Below are 21,655 nucleotides of genomic sequence, written 5' to 3'. Positions count from 1 at the left end.
AACACATGCTATCACCTAGAAATTCACTAAGTAGAATTACTCTGTTTTCAACACAGATGGCACATTTTAATGGACAAAAATTAATTACCTGTCTGTTTCTTGACAAAATGATGACAACTTGAAGAATTTAGGAAAAAAACCCCCAAACTATGTATTTTATTTCTTTTGTTTGTCTCACTGTACTTACTCTTCTTAATACCTAATGATGTCCTTCCTTCTTTTTGGTCTATTTCACAACTCTTCTCACAGTCTTCTGTATTATATGAACATTCCCTCCACAGCCTGTATTTTTTACACTATACTGTGTACAAAATGTCTGCTTAGAGTAGGCATTTTCTCTGACACATGTAGAAATTTTCATATTTTTGGCAATTACCTGTGTATACAGATTTCATATTCTGTATTTACTAACTGTCGTGGTTTAACCCCAGCTGGCAGCTAACCACCATGCAGCTGCTCGCTCACCCCCCCCCCCCCCCCCCCCCAGCAGTGGGATAGGGGACAGAATTAGGAAAAAAAAAGTGAAACTCATGGGTTGAGATAAAGACAGTTTAATAGAACAGAAAAGGGAGAGAAAATACTATCACTACTAATAATAAGAGAATAAACAAAACAAGTAATGCACAATACAGTTGCTTACCACCTGCTGACTGATGCCCAGCCAATCCCTGAGCTGTGGTGCCCCCTGGCCAACTCCCCCCAGTTTATATACTGGGCATGATGTAATATGGTATGGAATACCCCTTTGGCTCCTTCGGGTCAGCTGTGCTGGCTGTATCCCCTTCTAGTTTCTTGTGCACTCCCAGCCTCTGCTGGCAGGGCAGTATGAAAAGCTGAAAAGTCTTTGACTTAGTACACTAACAACTGCTTAGCAACAACTAAGACATCAGTGTGTTATCAACATTGTTCTCATCCTAAATCCAAAACACAGCACTATACCAGCTACTAAGAAAAGAAAATTAACTTTATTCCAGCCAAAACCAGGACAGTAACTATAATTTTGCTAGAGAACTGAACTAAGAATGATTATGGAGATACCTTTAACTTCAGTTTCCCAGTTTATTAAACAGAAATATGACTGTATGACAATGAAACAGAAATATAACAGCCCATATAGTCAAAATAACTAGGACTCCCAAGATATATGCAGACAGGTATAAGTAAAATAACTGAATAGATTCTTCTATATCATGTAGTATCAAGGAAGTTTTGACTTTTACTCATTCTCTTCCTGTTATGAGATATCTTCCCTTTTTTCAAGATGACAAAATGGAAATAATTGGGAAAATTGCAGAACACTGTAGTTCTTGTGGAAAAAAATTGTATTCACTATTGCCACCTAATGAACACACAGTAGCTCACCAAAACCAATAAATATGTAAAGAGCAAGGCCTGATATGAGCAAGAGGCAGACTGACACAGTGATGATGCATTTGTACTGTCTCATTCTTCCAGTGAAAAGGATTAATAGATATTTTGTAACAGCAATGAGAAATAATTGCTGCTGCACATTATGAATGTGTTTGAAATGAAAAAAATTTATTTAATGTACTGTGGGTGTTCTAAAAAGAGGAAAGAAAAATACTAGTTGGTTAAAACATTATATAATTTCATTTATTTGAGGATGGATTATAATCTTATTCATAGATCTTGGATAAAATTTCCTCTTAGGATTTGTCTACTCACAGAGTTGCACAGGCAGGAAGGCAACAGGACTAGAAAGTATTTTAAAAGTCAATAACAATATGGCTATCTCAGCTTGAAAGTTATACCAGCATCTTGAATATCACCTAACCAACCTTTAAGGCAAACGTGTTTAGACAAGATAAAACTGATTGTGCTCCTGGAGGAGGTAATAGCAGGTGTTAGAAGTGGCCCTGATGGATGCCATAAGGTGCCAGATACATATTTTTTTTATGCAGTTAGGCAGATGGTTTGACTCTTATTAGTCCACACTAAGGTTTCAATATTTTACATTATCAGAGAAGGAAATGGAATATACCTAGTCTTGAACTAAGCCCACATAATTACAGGTCATGCTTGTTTGGGTTAACCATGTAAATACTTCCTGTTTTGGTTTTTTTTCCCTGATTTTGAGTGCAGAAGGAACTGGGATCTTACTACCTTCTTGTAATTTAAATGCTGCTGGATTGTAAGCAAGCAGACTGAGTAGGTGATACTGTATTAAAGATAACTTCAGTATGTGATAAATGCCAGATATGCTTTAGAAATAGTTGCCACATGCCCAGTTCCCCAAGCAGGGAAACAGTCTTTCCAAAGTGTATATGAGCTGTACCTAAACATAGTTTTAAAGAGTAGGCAGATCCACTCACAAGATACTTGAGGTCACAATACAAGCACAGCTTCCACATTAAATTATTCTGCATATGAACGTGAAACAAATGAAAGGTGACAGATTGAACTATGTAAGACTGAAGATTATCTGTAGTACAGTTATTACAGAAATAGCAATGTGAGTTTTCATGTGTTATACCATTAAGGCTGAACAGCCTGTTTTCCATGTTTACAATTCTCTGAACCTTGGAAATCCTAGCAGAGAAGCAATCAGTATAGTGGATTTTATGACCTCAGTATGTGTCTAAAGAAAACAAGACAAACATCCAAACTGATTGTATATTGTGTACCAGACCGTCATTAGGTGGAATGATTGCTCAGCATTCTTTAGGATCTCATTTTGAAACAGTGATTTACAGACACAAGATTCTTCTGTCCCTATGCTGAGTTCTTAAACCAGGGTTTACAATTCTTTTTTTTCCTGTGGACTATTCTCAGTCCTTACCATTTTACATCAAAACTTCTCCCTTTGTAATTGAAAACACTGTTAAGGCAATATGGTTACATTGTGCAACTACACACAACTTACCTGTCAGGGCCCTCAGGGAACAAACAGGTCTTAATTGCCCTGATCAGCCTCACCTAGGACCTCCACTCATACTGCTCACTGGTTGGGGAGCCCCACTTAAGCTCAGATATGGGCTTCAGTCCTTTCCCATTATGCTAGAGGTAATTCTGCTCCTGGTTGTGATGGACCTGGGTTGCTGCTGTAGCCTTGTCTCCTGACTGGACTCCCTGGGTGGACCCCAGACCTGACTTTTTACCTTGCTTTGCCTAAAGATGAGTTGCTGTCAGGAGAACCTGTCACTACCACCAGTTTTGTCATGTTCAGATACTGTGGCCTGATTGGTGAGGACACTGACTGTGCTTTCATTACCTTTGGCTCCTTGTTTCTCTTCCCTCCTGGAGTAGCCACACTCTTGCTCCCTGAGCATTTCTTTGTGGATTGTTAATGGTGCATAGGCCAAAATTTATGAGCCATAGACCCAATCCATCCCATGCTCCTGGCCACAGAACTTAGTGTAAAAACATGGATTCCAGTAGAGTTTGCATCACCCCAGAATTTACACGTGTGTTTTTCATTCCAAAGTTTTCAAGTACATCTGACAACAGTACCTTAAAGATTACTCACCTTGCTTTGGATCTTTTGAGCCTGGAATGCTGGTTTACTCTTCATACTGTCATGTGTGTTCTGCAGTTCAAACAAAAAATACATTATTTCATTTCAGAGACAGATTTTCAAGTACTCAGCAAAAAATACTAGATATTTACCAAAAATCACTCTTGAATGTTCATCTAGAGTAACAAGTACGATCACAGGGGACGTATTTTGGAACTGTTATATCCCCAAAAACATGCTACATATGCCCAACCATACCAAATGACCATACAAAAGTTGGTCCAAATATTGATTAAATCATGCTAAAAAAGTAAACAGTGAAGTTTTGTTTGACTATGAAATATTACCTATATACATGAATGTATTCAGCTCTTAACTGAAATAGATATTGGGAAGACAAAATAGGGTGTCAAAGCACACTTTGTGAAATTATTAAATACTGGTAGAATTCTACTGATGGTTATTAATTTAATTTTATGGTGTTAGCTATAGATACTGATGTGAAAGTGTCTGGTACCATGGGAATGAACACAGTGAATAGAATATGCAGATGTGATGCTGAAATGAATGTATTACATACATAGTTAGGTGACATAGTTGTGAACTGGGAATCAACCAAAGCAAGAATTCTGTATGAATGAGACCGTTATTCCCTCAGCTTGGCTGCTCTGTGGCATAAAAGTTAATGGAAAAAAAATATGTGGGTTTGGAGACTTGTTGAAGTAGTATCAAAAGGAAAGCTGCTTGTCTCAAAACCAGGAGAATAATAAAGCAGCACCAGAAGTACAGGAAAGGGGGGTTGTGCATTACGCATCCAACGAGGCAAATGTTAGTATATGGATGTGAAATGACAGTACAGCTATAAATGATAGCATGTAATTCCTAACCCCCCCAAAAAAAAATTTTCCAATACTTTGAGATATCTTTAAATACGCCAGTCATTTTTCATCTTCATACTGGGGGATTTTTAGGTAATAAAGTATTTTGTAGCATACCTCTTCCTTTTCAGACTTCATCATTGCACACCTGAACTGGTTAGCATTTGCCTTCAGGAGCAGATCCTAAAATTCAAGCAGTTAGGTTAAAAAGTATGGTACATTCAAATTCTCTAAATAAGAGCTTTCTGTCTTGAAAAGCCTTGCAGCCCTGACCACTGTATTATTTTTTTTCCAATGAATTAAAGCTTGACTTAGTATTTATATGAATTTTCATTCCTGGTTAAAGACCTGAAGCAGGCAAGTCTTGATTTTCTACATAGTTCTGCCTGGTGGTATCCTTTGCATAGGGCAACAGGCCTTTCATAGGTCTGCCCATATGAAACATGTTGCTCGTCCAGAATTCAACTTAAAAGCCTCATAATTATCTATGGCACATCAGTACCATAGGTAGTAACTGTTTCTACATAGCTAACAACCAATGGCGTTGTTTTTGAGTTAAATTAGAAGATTACTGTCAGGGGATCTGAGCCTCAAGGGTTGCTCCAATGGGCACACACCCAACAGTAATTCCACCTGTCATTTTAAAGGGGGAAGTACAGGCAGCCACATTTCTAGTTTTCGGATATTTCTTTTGGTTGTAAACCAAATCTCTAATCAAAGCTGTGAAACACAGACTCGATTTTTTAATGGCTTTCTGTACAGCAGCTGTCCATAACATCAGCACTTCCATAACTGTCTAGAGTATGGCTTCCAGTGTTCTCACTCCTTCTTACAGATGGTCAGACTTGGTACGTCTAACGACAGTTACAGCTTCTGCAAAAATGCTATGAAACAAGTGGCATTTTAATGCATATTTCTTTTAGGACCCAACATTTCAGCTTGTTTAGCAAACAGTCTACGGAACTGACCTTTGTGAATGCTTTGGATGCCTTTTATAACATTCCAGAAGCGACAAAAACTGCCATTATTGCAGCTATAATTTCTGTGGTGGTTTTCCTTTGTTCCTTGTATTCATGCATTTTCTCCAGTGAAGAATGTGGCTGGTTTTTAAGTGATTTTATAGTTGTCATAGATTTTTGACAATACAGGCACTGTGATATCTTGCTTTTCCTCCCCATTTTTTTCTAGGAAGTTTGTACGTACAAATAAGCACACAGACAAATAGGCATGTGCTTTCTCCACAATATGGAAATAATAAAAGGATAAAAAATAATGTTGTACTGTTTTATAATGAAATATCAAGCATAGGTAATGTGATGGGCCAGCAAAAGGAATGTAAAGTTTATCCCCCTAGAATCTACCACATATTAAAGCATTTACTATAGTTTAGGAACAGAATCCAATGCCCCTTTCACAAGGACATGAGGAGAACCCAGAACAGTGATAAATGGATTTGTACTGGCTAGTGAAAGCTAGAGTAAGGCATTCTCAGAATGGGGGTGTGAGAGTGCAGATAAAAAGGAGTCAAATAGCATGCCTTTTATCAAGCTTATACTGTTACTCGATTGGATATGGTGATTGCAGTGTGGGGAGGAAGAAAGTAGAAACTGACATTTAATTAATTCCCTTCCAAGGAGAAGATGACAACAATCTGCTTTAACTATGATAGGAGCTAACTCATTGGACAGGATTCATATCAAAGTTTGGATCAAATAACTAGATCTGTTTCTTTGTTTTTCCAGGCCCTCCCTTCTCCTGCTCTCTTAACACACAGACCATGTACTCTGCTTCTTTACAAATCATGACTTCCCACTCTCTCAGCCTGCTGAAGGAAAAGAGTATGGAGCCAGCACAAAAAAGAAGTCAGAATCTGCTGATATTTTAAAACAGTGGGTGATGACATGTGGTTATTTATCAGTTACTATAGAAAAAAACCCCCAAAATACTGAACATATTTTGAAGCCTTAATTATTAAGTGAATACCTTAAATATCCACATCCTGTGGGAGTAAAAGAGCCATCAAACTATTTCTAGCTTGTGAAGAGAAGAAAGTAATAATGTTCTTGCTACCTTACATGGCTACTTGCATAATTTTGCACATAGTACTTATATAGTGAATAAAAGGTGGACCTTGTCTCAGACAATCAATAATAAAATAAGGCAGATGGAAAAAGGGTGATAGAACAGAACAGAGGATACAAACTTCATGACTCTAGAGAAAGAGCTAGGAACTATTAGGTGCAAAAGCAAATACGTTTCAGATAAAGTTCTAAGACTTGTGAAAATGGAACATTACAGAAGAAACAGTTTAGAAGAAAGGAAAGACTAGAACAAGAACATAATACACTTACTTCTGCTTTTCGGCGATTTTTTGTTTTGATTTCCTCTAGTTGCTTTTTTTCCTTTGGAGGTTTGTAGGTGCTTGGGGGAACCTATATTAAAAGGCAATAGTCTCTACAATATCAGGTATAAAACATTCCAAGCGACACATTATTGCAGGAAAAAAACATATTTACTTTTACCGTAGAACAGCTGCAGTTATTTTTAAAATATTGATTCTTTTCTATTAGTGCCAGTGTAGAAGACATGGACAGATTCCAATTAGCTGGGACTACCCAGACTTTTCAGTCCTGTCCAATGTACTATAATCCCTAGTCAAAAGACCAGAAAGAAGGAAAAATCTGAAACTAGTACAAGAAAGGCTAAAGAAATAATAAATACTATAGGCCCTATCAAGGGGAAAAAAATGTTGCCAGAAGGGGAAAAGTTCTGTCTGGCATCTCATAAACTTCAGCTTCACAGCACTGACAGCCAGATAGGGCAGCTGAATAAAGTTAAGCTGTGGATCTCTCTGGCACAGTGTGTGGTAGAAGCAACAAGTTACAGAGACTCCAAAGAAGTTTAGGGAAGAGAAACCCTTTGAAGTTTATTAAATACCCAGGAACTTCTTTGTAGCTGAGGAAGTCTTTGAGCTGAAATGGTGGGAGGCTGAGAAGGCAGTTGGAGAAAGCAGCAGCTACACTTGTCCTGTCCCTGTAGTCTTCCTAGACCTCTGTGTTTGGCCACTGGTGGAGAAGATACACTGAGCAAAATGGGCCTTTGCTCTGGTTTACTATGGCTGCCCTAATGTCCTTGTAAGGGAATACCACTGGAGGTATAGTTTAAATGTTTGGAAGCAGAGGACTGAGATGGCCCTCCTAGCATAAGTCAAAGATTTGGGAAAGCATTAACATGTCAGAAAGTGCTACAGATAAAATGACCAGGAAAGACTTATCATCTGGCTGTCATTATGGATCAACAGGAGACTAGGGACAGTATGGTTTTGAGTTAGGCTGAAACCTCTGGTGGATTTCAATATTTGCTTGAGCAATAAATCCTGCCCAGAAGCAAACTCTGAAAAAAGACTCGATGTCTCCTTCCTATGTGGGTGAGATAGTCTGCCAGTTTACTGGACACCTGCTTAAATATTTATCTTGCTAAAAATGTTCTAGTTCAATTAGAAGTTACAGAATTAATTCAAGAATTAAGGGGAAGAATCTATAATCTGTATTGTACTGGAGGTCAGGTTGGGGAACATGGGGATCCCATCTACTTTATTGGACTATATAAAGAACTATGCTTTGAAAAACTCATGGATCTGATGTACTTTCCACTGCCTTTGCTATTTGACATCATTATCTACAGGCAAAACAAATGCACAAACAGAAGAAGCCAGCAATTAAATGCACTGGTGAGACTGCTCAAGTATTTTTGTGAGCTTTTTAAGTGAAGTAGAACTGAAACTATTTCCCAGCAGTATCTAAGAATTTTTATTATGCTTTTAGGGATGGAGAAATTAAAGCCCAGAGGATTTGCAAAGGGTTGCACAGGCAGTGAGAATCAGTTTATTTCACTCTTCTTCCTAGTCATGTGCTTTACCTGCAAAACTGTACTCATCTGCCAGTGTAAGCTGAAAATCTCTCCTCAGAAACTGCTATGCTTATTCCAAGTAATTTAAGGAGGAGACTTTTCAATCAGCTCTGTTTCAAAAATGATCTTAGCCTTGTAATTTAGCCCTCAGATATCATGGTGTTGAGTACCAATCAGACAGACAGATAGACAATAGAGCAATTACCCAGTTGCTGGAATAGGATGAATAAGTCACTATAAATAAATTGTAAACTCCAGAGATCAAAAGACCAAACTGTACCTACTTAATCCTAATGTGAAAAAAAGGGGGCTGGGAGTAAGAGACATCAACCTTGCTTTTCCTCTCCATCCAGTGGTCAGGCTCACCTATACTTTCTGGATATCCTTTTACCAGAAGTTTATTTATTTAGGGAGTAGGTACCACAAGAAGTTTAAGAAAGAACAAAATAAATAATCACTTTGAACTTCAGTAGTCATCACTCTTCTATTTTTTTAAAGTTACTGTTGTAAGATGGACAAGGGCAAGCTAATGCAATGCTATTGTATTAAGAGCTTCTATTTTTATACATAACAAGATCATAAAGATAAATATACTGTTGGGTCTATATATTTGCAAACAAAATCCTCCATACTGGCCAAATGAATTCACCCATTTAATTATTTTAAACAATCAGCAACTCCACTCATGAAGCACAGCTGAAATAATAAGGAAAATATCTAAAATATTCACTAAATCTGGCTGAATGGTGTTACAATAACATCTCAGTGCAGCCTTTTTATTTTTTTTTAAACTACATTATTGGTTTACAGAAAATCTAAAAATAAAATAATTGCTTTATTATTCTAGTACAGTGGTGATATTAAAAGAATGGATTTTATTTGTAACTCAAGGCCAGGATATCCAAGGAAGTTAAATGTGTCCAAATCATTTTGCATGTTAATCAGGTTTAAGCACCTGTTTCCATTTGTTTCCTTTGCAAACTTCAAGCTAAAGCACTCATTTTTCTTTGTAGAATTGTATTTATGAATGTGTATATGCATATGTGCATGCTTGTGTGTGCATCCATGTGCTTGTGTATAAAGGACAGTGGAGAGAAGAATTTATAATCTTTAGGCCAAATATTTAGAGTGAAATGTTTCATTATTAAATTTCAGAATTGAAGTGTTTTTCACTTACTGTCCCCCATTTCTGATGAATGTTTATGATGATGAATGATTATCCTAACTTTCTAGGCCTATGTTACTCCAGTGAAACTTTCCAAGGTCCATGGAGAGTCCCCTCTCAATACAGAACACTAAGACAACTAACTACCCTGCCTTCTGCAATAACCCCCATCTCCAGTCCTCTCCTGTGAAAAAGAAGCATGTGTTCAGTGTACAGGACAGCAGTACTATCCCAGCTCCTGAACTCAATGTATGTGATATATCTCATCTTACTTTGCATTTTATCTCTACTAGAGAAAATAATGCAACCTAGCAGAAATACCTAAAATAATAATCCTGTTAATCAGAATGAACTAATTTCCCCATAGGGATGCAAACTTATCAATAGTCATTGCTTGAAATCCAGACACCTCCATATGAATTCATACAGCAGTTTCAAAGTCGAGCACTAACTACACCTATAGTTATTGTGACTGCAATAGTCCCTGCTAATATACCACATGACAAGTTCTTTGACAGATGCATGAGAACCATGAGAAAAATTGGATATCTCATAAAACGAACAACTTTGTGAGAAAATGTCTGCATCAGATTATGGGATGTAATCTGGAAGAGCTTTATTTCCGTGCATTCCTCTCAATTGCATACAACTGTCCACCATACAGTAGCCAAAACTATGGCCTGCTCTCACTTTGCTAACTCTTTCTTGCCATCTGGGCTGTCTTTTCAGTCTCTGTTCATTTCAGGATCTAAAATGGTGATACTGGCAACAATATGGCAAATTAAAGTGAAGCTTTATTTGCTGAGATAGGTACAGAAATGAGTACAACATATGTCACTACTACGCTAATGGTTTTAGATTCACACAAGCTTTTAAATTTGCAGACTTGGCCAGAATGTAAACCAAATTTAGTATAATCCTAACAACACAAATGAACTTCAGTAAATGCATCTACATTAAAGCAAATCTATTCTAAGAGGGGCTGCACAGCATAAAGGTACTAAAATGACAGCAATATGACTCATTCCTATACTGATTAAGTAGTTATTAAACGCAGTTTTTTAGAGCATGGTATTAAGCTGTTTCAATGTAAAATCCCATTAACTGTATAACACACTACCATTAAATTGCTCTGCCATCCTGAGATGTAAATGGTTTCTAAGAGCATTCAACACATGTATTATTTAAAACCTGAAGTGCTAATACAAGGTGGCAGATAATGCCCAAAACTATGACTTCCAAGCTCACTTCCCACTGAATTTAAATATACATGATTTTGGAGTCTTTATTAAGTTAGTCATAGCAGCTTGATCCCAAATCCTGTTTGCCTTACCCCAGTGAGCTAACTTAAAACCAGTTGTGTATCTCTGATTTGTACCAGTGTAACTGAATCACAATGTTAGACAATGAGTAAAATAAAAGCTTAGCATTTCAGAGATAAATCTATTCTCATTTATATGTGAGCAATAAATTTAAACTGAAAAACCTTAATTTTAGACATTCAACATTAGAAAGGAATAAAATTCCACTCTCAAGGAGGAGCTGCAAACCTAGAGTCCATCTCATCTCCAGTGAAATTGCTTTGCCATCTATTTTAATGAGTTTATCTACAAAAATCTAAGTTCATAAAAAAATTTCATTTGAGTGTTCTTTTCTTACCTGCTGCAGTGCATTATCCAAAGCAAACATCTTACAACTCCAAGGACTACCAGAAACACTTGTATCAATGCTGTCATCAATTTGTACCCATTCTATATTTCTAGCTCCAAAAGTCACAAAACAACTACAGGAACCAACCTTTTCCCTTTCCTTCGTTTGGCATACAATTTGCTTACACAACATTCACTGAAATGAAAAGAATTACTTTGGGTGTTTTTTAGACATCTGACCTTCAATAACACAGAATATTACAAAAATCCTTGTTGATCTGTCAAAGGTTGTAGTTTTTCTATAATTATTTTTAAAGAGACTATTAACTCCCCTACTATGATTTTGTACACAAGCATACATAAAACTTAGTATCTCTCAAAGCATAAAAAAACTCACAGGTGGCCTTTTTTCCAGTACTGGTATTGGCAGAGGTATAGGAATGGCACGTGGTCTGGGTACAGTCAAATTAAATTCCTTTGGCTGAGTGACCGTCGAAGTCTTGACAGTGGTAGTATGATTACTTAATTTATCTGTGAGCTGTTCAATCAGTTGCTGTACTTTTGGCTGCCATCTTCAAATAAAAACAGATTTTTCAATTTTATTTCATTTTTTTCTTTCATGCAAACTTACATGCAGTATATGAGGTTGGCATTGGTGCAAATTCTGTAATGCTTTCAGCCATTCAATTTCAATAAAATTGACCTATGAATTTGTACTCATGATTTAGTTGGACAGTGTTACTTCACCTCTTGATAGATGCTAGTCCATTCAGACTACCAGTGGTGAAATAGCCACAGTTTTTACTGAATAAGCAACTATCTCGCCAGTTTGTTTTGCAGCAGGACCAGACTGTGAATCAAAAAAGTAGCTGTCATAAGGTAAGTACACACTTAATACACTTAGATGAAGAGACTGTGAACAAACAGTGGTCTGAGTATTACTACATTTACCAACTGACAGAGCATACATAAATCAATCTCAAAGTACAGGCAGTTCTAATGAAAAAATAGGAAGATGTAAGGAGTTCGGTGAATTAGCAAATGAACCCTCAGTGAACCCTGTAGGGCAGTCAAGATGATTTTGATTTCTCTGTGTTTGGATTTTGGCTTGTATGAAGGTTCGGACTTCTTCAAAGGAATGACAGGAAGGCGCAGAATTCAAGGTAAGACACAAACAGGTTATCACAGAGCTAATTATGGTGACAGCTTCATGTCAGTTATTCCTCCTCTATATGTGTTCTATCCATAAGTATTACACATGCAATGGAGCTTTCCCAGAAATGAAAGAGCAGCTGACAATGCAAATTTACAGTAACTTGTTTATGTGACTGTGACCTTAGCTAGTACTGTCATTATGGGATGAGGCTTGCAAGTAACTTCTGCAAATAATGCAGGTCCATTAAAATAAATAGAACTCTTTATATTAACCTCATTGACATTAGCAAGAGGAATACGAAGACATGTTTGAAAGAATTTAAACTACTGAACTGATTAAACTGATCAATGCATTCTCAGCCCCCTGAAGGAATTTTGAAACCCAGTAACCAAATATGGTCTTTAATATTTTTGTACAACTTATTTTTACAACTTCTAGACAAAACATGGGTTTGTTACATTGAATGTAACTGACTGTGAAGGACAGCTCCAATAAGCTTAGTGTTAATGAAACAAGCAATAGATTAAGCATCTGCCTGCATACATATATACATATAAAAACTGTGTGGATATGTGTGTATATCTCTATACATCTCTATCGGTACCTTTATACTCTTGTAAGTATACGTTATAATTAGAATCACTACAATGGAATATATTGAGTCAAATTCTGACTTCAAATATATCCCTGCAGTTCCTGTAGAACTCAGTGGAATTTGGAGTATTGCAAGCCAAATCTATACTATACATTTGCTAATTTGGCATAATCTACATAGTATGAAAGGATTAATTCTATTGACTTTAACATGACAGTTAGAACTAGATGCAAACTCTTTTCCAGCTGACATTGTTTGTAGCACATTTTTGTCTTAACAGTGTTTGCCATTATCTGGGTTAATCTATACTGCAGTGAGGAGGATGTGTGATTGCAGCCACATTGCTGTACCAATGCTAGCTCTTATTTATCTGTCCTGGGTAAAAATGAGAGTGAAAAAGTGACACAATAGGCTGCAGAGCTACTGTTCTCCACATGAAAATGTTCCAGTTTGGCAAAAGTACTCATGCTACTGTATCACCACCTAACCAATGTGTGGACACACCTGGCACCTCAGAGCATTTAAACTGTTAAATGATGTTGCAATTGTGTAAATAAATAATAATTTAAAAAGACTTGTTTACATGCTTATCTGATTTGCTCAGAAGGGATTTTATGACCATCGGCATAAACAAGTCTGTGCATAAAGCCAAACTCAGGGAAGTCAAACATCTATTTTCAAATGCTTAATGTCATACAGATGTTGAAGTGACTTATGAGGCATGAGTCTAACTCTTTAAGATAATTTGAAACGTGGATTTTTTTTTTTTTCAGAGTATGATGTTTGATTTATTCAGGGGCACTGAGAGGCAAATGTACAACAGCTGTGAAAGGACTTTTCTATGAGAGAACCTTGCCTCTGGGTAAGTAAAAGGGATTACTATAGTCTCACGAAGACAAGAAGGGTTCCCAGTGACTTCAATAGCAGAAACAGTTTAACAGCAAATTGAACTTTCAGGGGAAGCTTTCTCCAGCTTTTAAACTTTGAGGTGGCTGCAGGCTACTTAAGTACTGCTTACCTTAGCAGTGGATCAATCCAGTTCTCTTTTACATACAGTGAATCGTAGAACTGACTCCATTCATCTTTTATCCATGTGTTCAAATACAAGGCATTGAAGAAGAATCTAAGAAACTAATAATAAGTGGTTTCTTTTAAATATGAATACTGAAGGCATAGTGTATATACGACTACAAAAAGATAGTTGCTTTTACTACAAACACTGCTGAAGAACTTGCCTGTATTTTACCCTGTAATTATAATCCTGGGTGCTAGGTATTTGTAGGTTCTTCTTCATTCTGTTAGGACAGACCCATGTCTTTCAGCCCTATTTGGTGAAACACTAATGGATAATAAAAAATTTTCAGTGGCATAAAAAAAAATCTAGGGGCTCCAACATGGCAATGTCTTGATGCATTTTTATTTGCTTCAGACATTGTGAAACAAAACGTTTTATTCAAAATTAATTACTACTGCAATACACTGATTTTAGTATAATTATACAATAGAGTTACAGAGTCTAATATACCCACAATCAACTCCTGATTATCTATAGCTAGATGATCCATGGTGCCCAGAAACTTGTCAGGCCTGGCACTGCACCTGAATTACTTAAGTTCCTTTCAGCTTCCTAGGAACTGGGCACAGAGAGCTGCTGAGAACTATAGTAACTGCTATACAATATGGCTTCTTCTTTTATTGAAATATAATTAATTGGCATATTCCCATCAAACTAGAAGACTGAAATTTGGCACACTTACACATTGTAGGGCTCTATGTGCTGAAGAAATAGCAACTAACATTAGAACTTTGGTTTCCCACTGGAGTTCACCAGAAGGTCAAGAGCCTTTCTTTAAAACTTGAACTGTTCAAATGGCCTTTTGAAACAGACTCTTCAAAAATGGCACTCAGATTCAGCCTGTATCATTTACAGCAATATAAATTCCAAACTCGAACCTGAACTTTTTCACTAAAATTCTTGGAAATGAAAGTACAAGCAAGTATCATGCTGAAATAATCCCAGTAATAGAAAAGAGCACAGTAAATAATACTGACATCATGAGACACACTGGAAAGCAGTGTGCAGTTATTTGAGAAGCTTCAAATGGAGACTGCAGAGCTTATTAGTTCAGACTTGGCATCAGCCCTATCTTGGGTTGGTTTCCACAGAGCCATATAAGTCTTTGTATTGAGTTTTTAGTTCTGGAGGACTACCAAGGAGCTTAATTCACATGTGGTGCCAGGTCCAAGATGGGTCAGAGCTTTGTGAATAATTCAGCTATAAACAATTCAGATTTGACTCAAGGTGTTTGCTGCAGATGTTCAACAGATGTAGAAAACCTGCTACTTGAAATCTGTAGTCTTGATGTGACCATTTCCATAGAATTAACCTGTAAATTTAGTCTTATTTTCATCTATTGTGCTTTTGGCAGAGTCAAAAGACTGAGCAACAATTGACGGACTAAATGAATATTACTCCCTTTGATTCCCATTCTTGTCTAGAAACTACTGCTCTTCTCCAAAATTGCAGATGCTGGCATATCAACACACCATCCAAAAGAAGATATTTCATCCCTAAAAACATGACTATAAACTAAGTGTTGAATTGTGAAGAAGTTGGTTTTTTGGTGCTTCTAGATTCAGTGGAGTTTGCTAAGTATATGGTAAGGGATGCATTTCATTCCATTGGTCTAGAAACTCATTTGTTCTCCTTATGGAGGATCTTTTTCTGTAGTCCATGCATGTTGGATTACATTTTTCACCTAACATAGTAATTTGTACTTAAGCAATGTATAAATAAATTGCTAGAAGTCTAGACAGAGTTCATACTCTCCAACAGAATTGATGCATTATATATACACTACTTCTACCAGTTATTTTAACAAAATTTTACATCCAGGTATCCCAACTGTATATATGATTATAGATCCAGTGAACGTGTCCCCTGCCAAAGTACTCTTACTTTAGAGAAGGTCCTGACTATACACAAAGTTTATAAAAAATGTGGTTTTAAACCCATGTAAGCAAGTGTGCATACAGGGATGGATTGAACACGAGCTGATATACTTAAAATGAGGCAGACACAGAGGGGTGAAGATAGTTTCAAATTTCTAGGTATTCAGAGAGCTCACAGAAGAAGCTGATGTAGAAATACTGCAGGTGGTGATTTGTAAATCCTCCAGTTTTCTTTCACTAGCTTTCATTAATCTCAACTCCACCCCCTCTGTGTCCTCAGTATTCCTCTTTTATAGCCTAGTCCATCTTCAGAGGCTTCAGTCAGTTTTCTACTGCATTGCCATGTGAAACTAAGCCTCTGAACTGCTGTTTCAGCTCTCCCTGACTGATCTCCATCTAGGTGTTCTAAATATTTGCTGTAACTATCTTTTACAAAGCACTTGCAACTCAACTACCTCTTCAAGGCAGATGAAACTATAATAAAGGCACACAGTGATTTCTAGCTGTTGTATTTAACAGCTAGCTATTACCTGTTGAGGCCTCCTGCTGCAACACCAGTTATGTACTGGTTATTAACACTTCACACTGTATTAAGACAAATGGGTAATTACAATTGATAAATGCTATGATGTCCTCCTATAAGGTACAGAGAACAGTTAACTGTGTAAACAGATATCAATACTGTGATATATATTTTAGTACTGTTTTAGTCACAGTCCCCAGAGAAATGCTACGATAAGGATATGCCCCAATATGCATCATACTAGAGAAGGCTTTGAATGCAGCCCTGGAACAGTTATGCAGGCAATGCAGGGATTGCAAATGGCAATGCAGCATTACCAGACATCATTTCTGACCAGAGTCTGCTAGAGCCAAAGTCAACAGTCTTGGTTTTGATAATCCATATCATGGATGGCAAATGTTGGCAGAATAAGACCCATGAAGCCATAGCACATTTCATTTCTTAACAATAGACACTTTTGTGTTTTGTGAACTGAATTGCTAGGAAAAATCCCTTATATTTCTGTTTTGTCTTTGGCCACATGTGACACAGGTGACAACCCCAATATCAGCAGTCGTTGCCTTTACAGCAGCAAAATGCGGTTTGATGTTTTCACAGACTTCTGTTTGGATGCTACCAGCATCTTTCTCCTTAGAGAAGTCACTGGACAGTCATTTTGGTAACAGCATTATTCTGCATACATCTCTGTCCTGTATGTTTCAAGAGTTTCACTACTCACAGAGCATGATAACCAAGATTAATTTCCCTTCTAGAAGTGGTGGAATTACACCAGAAATGAATTGTACCCATTTTTACTATTTTAATGTACTCTGGCTGTAGTAAGACAAGTGTGTGTAATTAAAGACTGTTTTGTAATGCAGTTTTACAACTGGGCTGAATACCTTGCTTTTGAGAATTTGAACACTCCCTGCTAATATTCTTAACGTATTTTTACACAGTGGGATTTCATAGATTTCCAAATAACAAATAAAAACTGGGAAGTTTCCTCATCTGGTTTTATCTTTACATCCATGCAGTCATTCGCAGAGCTGAAATCCTTATATTCACAGCATAAGCTCTTGACTCGAGTTAAGGAAGTAACTGCAAGAAACAGCAGGTTCTGTTTCTCCATACAGATCAGCCACTACCTGAGAATGCTATTATTTTAGCTATACACACCCACAGCTATTTGCTGTAGTAGCAAAAGCAATCAAGGAGGTTCCTGTCCACTCCTCTCCTCACCTGCTGATTCTTTCCCTCTTATTGTAGTTTAGTTCTTCAGCTATGCCAGCTGAACCACCTGTAGGACTGTACCTTTCAACTGCAACAGAGAAATGAAGAGGAAGGCAAGAAGCTAAGAAAGCTTTCCTATGAAGAAATTGTAATGGGCAACTCTACTTTGAGGATCCTGAGGTAAAGGTGTAGAGAAAAGTGTCCTAGCTTGGTCTCAGGTCCTTCTGCCGTTGTATGACCCAGCTTGGACTTTTTTTACCCCAATGTCCACCATGAAGCTGATTTTGTCCTACTTCTTACTGATCTTGTTCTACTGTTCCTACCTCATCATAACAGAAATTACAATACCCAGTTCTTATGTAGTGATTTTCCTTTGCAGATCTCAGAAATTCTTTATAAATGACTTTACTGCTGTTAGAAGCAATCAGAACATGAAACAGAACAAAACAGGTTCTTGAATACTAGAAAGAAAACACTAGTTATTTTGAATTTTTTACAAGGCAATTAGGAAATTATAAAGCTGTTTACTTCAACTTTTTATTTCAACAGTGTATTTTCTCTAACATACAAACCCTTAAATTTTACAACAAATATAAAAGAATAACATATATGAATAATAGAACAAAAAAATAGGCTTGAGCTAGCAATGCATGTTCTTAGGAGAACAATCACACTATAGTTACAAAATTGGGTATTATCCTATGGTTCTGTAATTATACAACCATAAAGAACTTTTGCATGTATTCTTAACATTATAGAATGAGAGCTTATGATTTTCTGTTCAAGCAGATGAACATGTGTTAGTAAGGTAGCATTATTATTCTGCCTGGATATTCTGCCTAAATGAAAATATTTGAACCTGCATCAATCATAGCGAAACACTGTGACTTTGATTTGAATGGATTCTGTCATGCACTCCTTTAAGAGAAAGGTCTACTCACACGAGTTGATCTCATTCAACTGAAGACTACTCATTTGAGTAAGGTTTATCTGCATGATTAAGAAAATTCCATTCAGCCTGTGTTGTGCAGAAAAGTTTATTTTTTAATTAATCTATTTTAAGTAAATATATGTGAATAATTTTTCTGCATCTCAACTCAACTCAGACACAATAGTCATCAGGGCAAAATCTACAGGTCAGCATCCTGAAGAAGAATCCCAAATTTCTGACAACTTGTGTTGCTAAGGCTGCAGATCTGCCTTCTGCTGTTTTTGTCTCTGTTGCTGGGGGGACAAAATGCTGCTTCTAAATCCTTTGCTGCAGGTGCATTAATACAATCTAGCATCACTTTGGAGACAAAGAACCTCTTCTAATGCAAGCGAAGAAAAGCTAGGTACTATGCTGATGAGGATCTGATATGGTACTTAAGCAAAGTTACATCTACAGGAAAAAAAGTAGCAGCTGCATACCATTGCATAATGCAGCACTTCCCTATCAGAAGAGAGTTATTCCAGACACGGAAGGAGAAATTATCTGAACTAGAACATCAGGGCACTGACGCTTAAGCCATCTAAAGCTAGGTGAATGGAATCAACAAGAGATAACTGTCAGGAAGTAGGAAAATTGTGTTGCTAGCTGAATGAGCTCAAGATGCATCCAATCCAGTGGCTTGTGTCTAAGATGTTTACCAAAGAAGGGGCTGGGAGAGCATTTTAGACAGAGTGATTTGTCTGTCTACCAGATTATGATAATTCTTCCAGCCACTTCTCTGTTCTTTCTAATAGTTAATGAAATGTATAATTTTTGTCTCTGAATGGAATTAAAAAAACCATTCCATAGTAAACCCATCAAAACAAAGTGAATAGAGTGTTTCTAAAAACATTGTGCAGACCATCTAACCTACTCTCTCCCTACATATTATAAAGCAACTCTACTCATTAAAGAGACACTGGCATCCACATGAACATTCAAAGTAATCAGTATAAGGATAAACCTTAGCCCTTTGAGTATTAATTACTAAAATTTGCCTGTCTCTTGAATTCCATATTTATTATTCGAACACCGTGCTTGGACTATGCTTTGAAACATCTGGATGATCGAAGTTTACATACACTGTGTCACCAGTAATTTCATTTTTAGCCATTTTTCCTAAGAAAACAGGGCTTATGAGACAGCATTGCCACTCGGTTTATCCCTGTGCCCCTCTTTACAACATAGCTTTTAAGATAATCAGCACTTTGAACCATTTTGAAAGAGAAGCAGAAGGTATATATATATTTCCACAAATTTCATCAAAATTACCAAACAAGTAGCAGAGCAAACCCCAAATTTGTGACTCCAGACAGCAAAAAGGCAGGCAGAACTTTGTTGTCATGCTTTCTATTTGGCGGCATTGGTTTGGTCAATTGCACATATGTTGTAATGGTGTACTTGGCACATGCATAGCTCCAAATGAGCAATTGGTTTTTGGGAAGGAGAAAAAGTGATGGAGGGACAATAGGCTTGATAATCAAAGTGGTAGTGGCTTGTTCAGGGAAAAAAGAGCACTAATCAGCAGGAACTGCAAGCTTCCATAGATTCATTGCATATAGGAAGAACTTCTTCTCCTGCCTAAAGTCAAAGACAGAATGCAAGCAGACCCAAGAGTGAGTATGCAAGTTAGAGGGACAACTGTAAATCATGTGATTATTCTACCTTCTCAGATTATATAATATACAATGTAAATTGATCTTTGACTGAATATGAAACAGTCACTATGTAAGTATAGAAACTGAAGGTTCTGTATTTAAACAGAAAATAATGCTAATTTCTCAATTTAAATTATCCTGAAAGTTGAGAAAAGTCATCTGATTAATCAAACACCATGAAGAGATCATTAATTATTTTTTAAAATGTTTTGTACTTTCATTACCTTTTGCATTTTTGCAGTGTCCAGAGATTTCACAATTCTGCTGAAGTGCTGAAGACCGAGCTCTTCTAGTTGAAAAGTAGCCAGATAACAAATAACTATCAAAAGATACATAGAATTAAAATGCAGGAGGGAAATTCTAATAAACCTACACCCCATACTCAGCATACTTTGGGATTTAGACTGTTACTTAATTTTAAATAGTCTTCAATATTGTTTATCCAACTAGGTAATATAATGCTTGTAATATGAAGTTATAATATAATGTTAACCCTGTGTTCATTATTAGCATCATGACTCTATGCTATGGTTCATATAAATTAGTTATCTCTTTCATGAGTCAGATCCAAGCTAGTGCAAATCTGCACAATTTTATGGAATTCTAACAGCTGAGGATCTAGGCACTTACACAAAAAATGTAAAACAATTGTAGTTATCTGAAGTCATTCATAGAGGTCCTTTCGATGCCTGCAAATATCTGTTTGCAGAACTGGGAGATTTACCACAGCAGCGTTTGGAATCCTATAATGCCAAAGGTAAGATCTTGCCATGATTTCACAGTCATTTCATTATGCCAATATCACCACTAAAATAAGCAGCTCTGTCAACCCCTAACTGCTTGTTCTCATCCCCTCCTTTTACTTCATGGTGTTTCTTCTCTTGGGCAAGTACAGTCACCCACACAGCCAAGTTGAAACAGACTGTGAATTTTAACCTGAAGTGCTTTCTTAATCAGTTCACTGGATGACAGCTAAACACAAGTTCTAACTCAAGAGAAGATATGACATAGGGGTGAGAATACATGGCCGGTAATGAGAAAAAGGCTGGCTTGTTTCTTTGGGTAGTAGTACCAGCTAATACAACAAATATCTGCATATTCCATCTGTGAAATTCTGTGTTAGTCTGGCAACAACGCAGGGGGAATAGGAGTCACGTGGCTCCTGAGAGACATGACTGAAAAGTTTCTGACAGCATTATGTTGTTGGAAACAGCTCACTTTTAGTGTAAGCAAGCTTATTCTGAGAAAATTTAATGTGAACAGGAGACATAAAAGGAAGTTTTGATAGTGAATTTTCAACATATCCTGTTTTTAATGTTTTCAGAGAGGATAGCTCTTATTCTACTGTTCCAAAATCATAGTTTATTATACATAACAAAAATTTTAAACATAAAATATCATAATTCCAGTATTTATTTCCCCCCTTTTTTTTTTTGCAAGTGACTATTTTGCAGAAAGTGTTGTAATCTTTGTTTTTAATCTGAATTAGAATAAAACCAAGTTTTTAAATTGT

The 21,655-nt window shown here is 36.8% G+C and overlaps 1 protein-coding gene across 1 annotated transcript in view; it reads right to left on the bottom strand.

Annotated features, from left to right (window-relative positions):
* CFAP99 (cilia and flagella associated protein 99) overlaps nt 1-21,655 on the bottom strand; it is a 61,995-nt gene that overhangs the window by 23,440 nt on the left and 16,900 nt on the right. The window contains exons 4-9 of the mRNA XM_075040672.1: nt 20,367-20,461; nt 13,846-13,958; nt 11,474-11,648; nt 6,705-6,785; nt 4,471-4,536; nt 3,488-3,547 (exon numbers count right to left, since the gene is read on the bottom strand). Of these exons, the coding sequence (XP_074896773.1) occupies nt 3,488-3,547; nt 4,471-4,536; nt 6,705-6,785; nt 11,474-11,648; nt 13,846-13,958; nt 20,367-20,461 (590 nt within the window). The remainder of the gene's footprint in view (nt 1-3,487; nt 3,548-4,470; nt 4,537-6,704; nt 6,786-11,473; nt 11,649-13,845; nt 13,959-20,366; nt 20,462-21,655) is intronic.

This window comes from Buteo buteo, chromosome 1, assembly GCF_964188355.1.
Source record: "Buteo buteo chromosome 1, bButBut1.hap1.1, whole genome shotgun sequence".
Taxonomy (NCBI): Eukaryota; Metazoa; Chordata; class Aves; order Accipitriformes; family Accipitridae; genus Buteo; species Buteo buteo.
The sequence above is the reverse complement of the archived record's forward strand: the minus strand, read 5'-3'. Positions and strand labels throughout refer to the sequence as shown.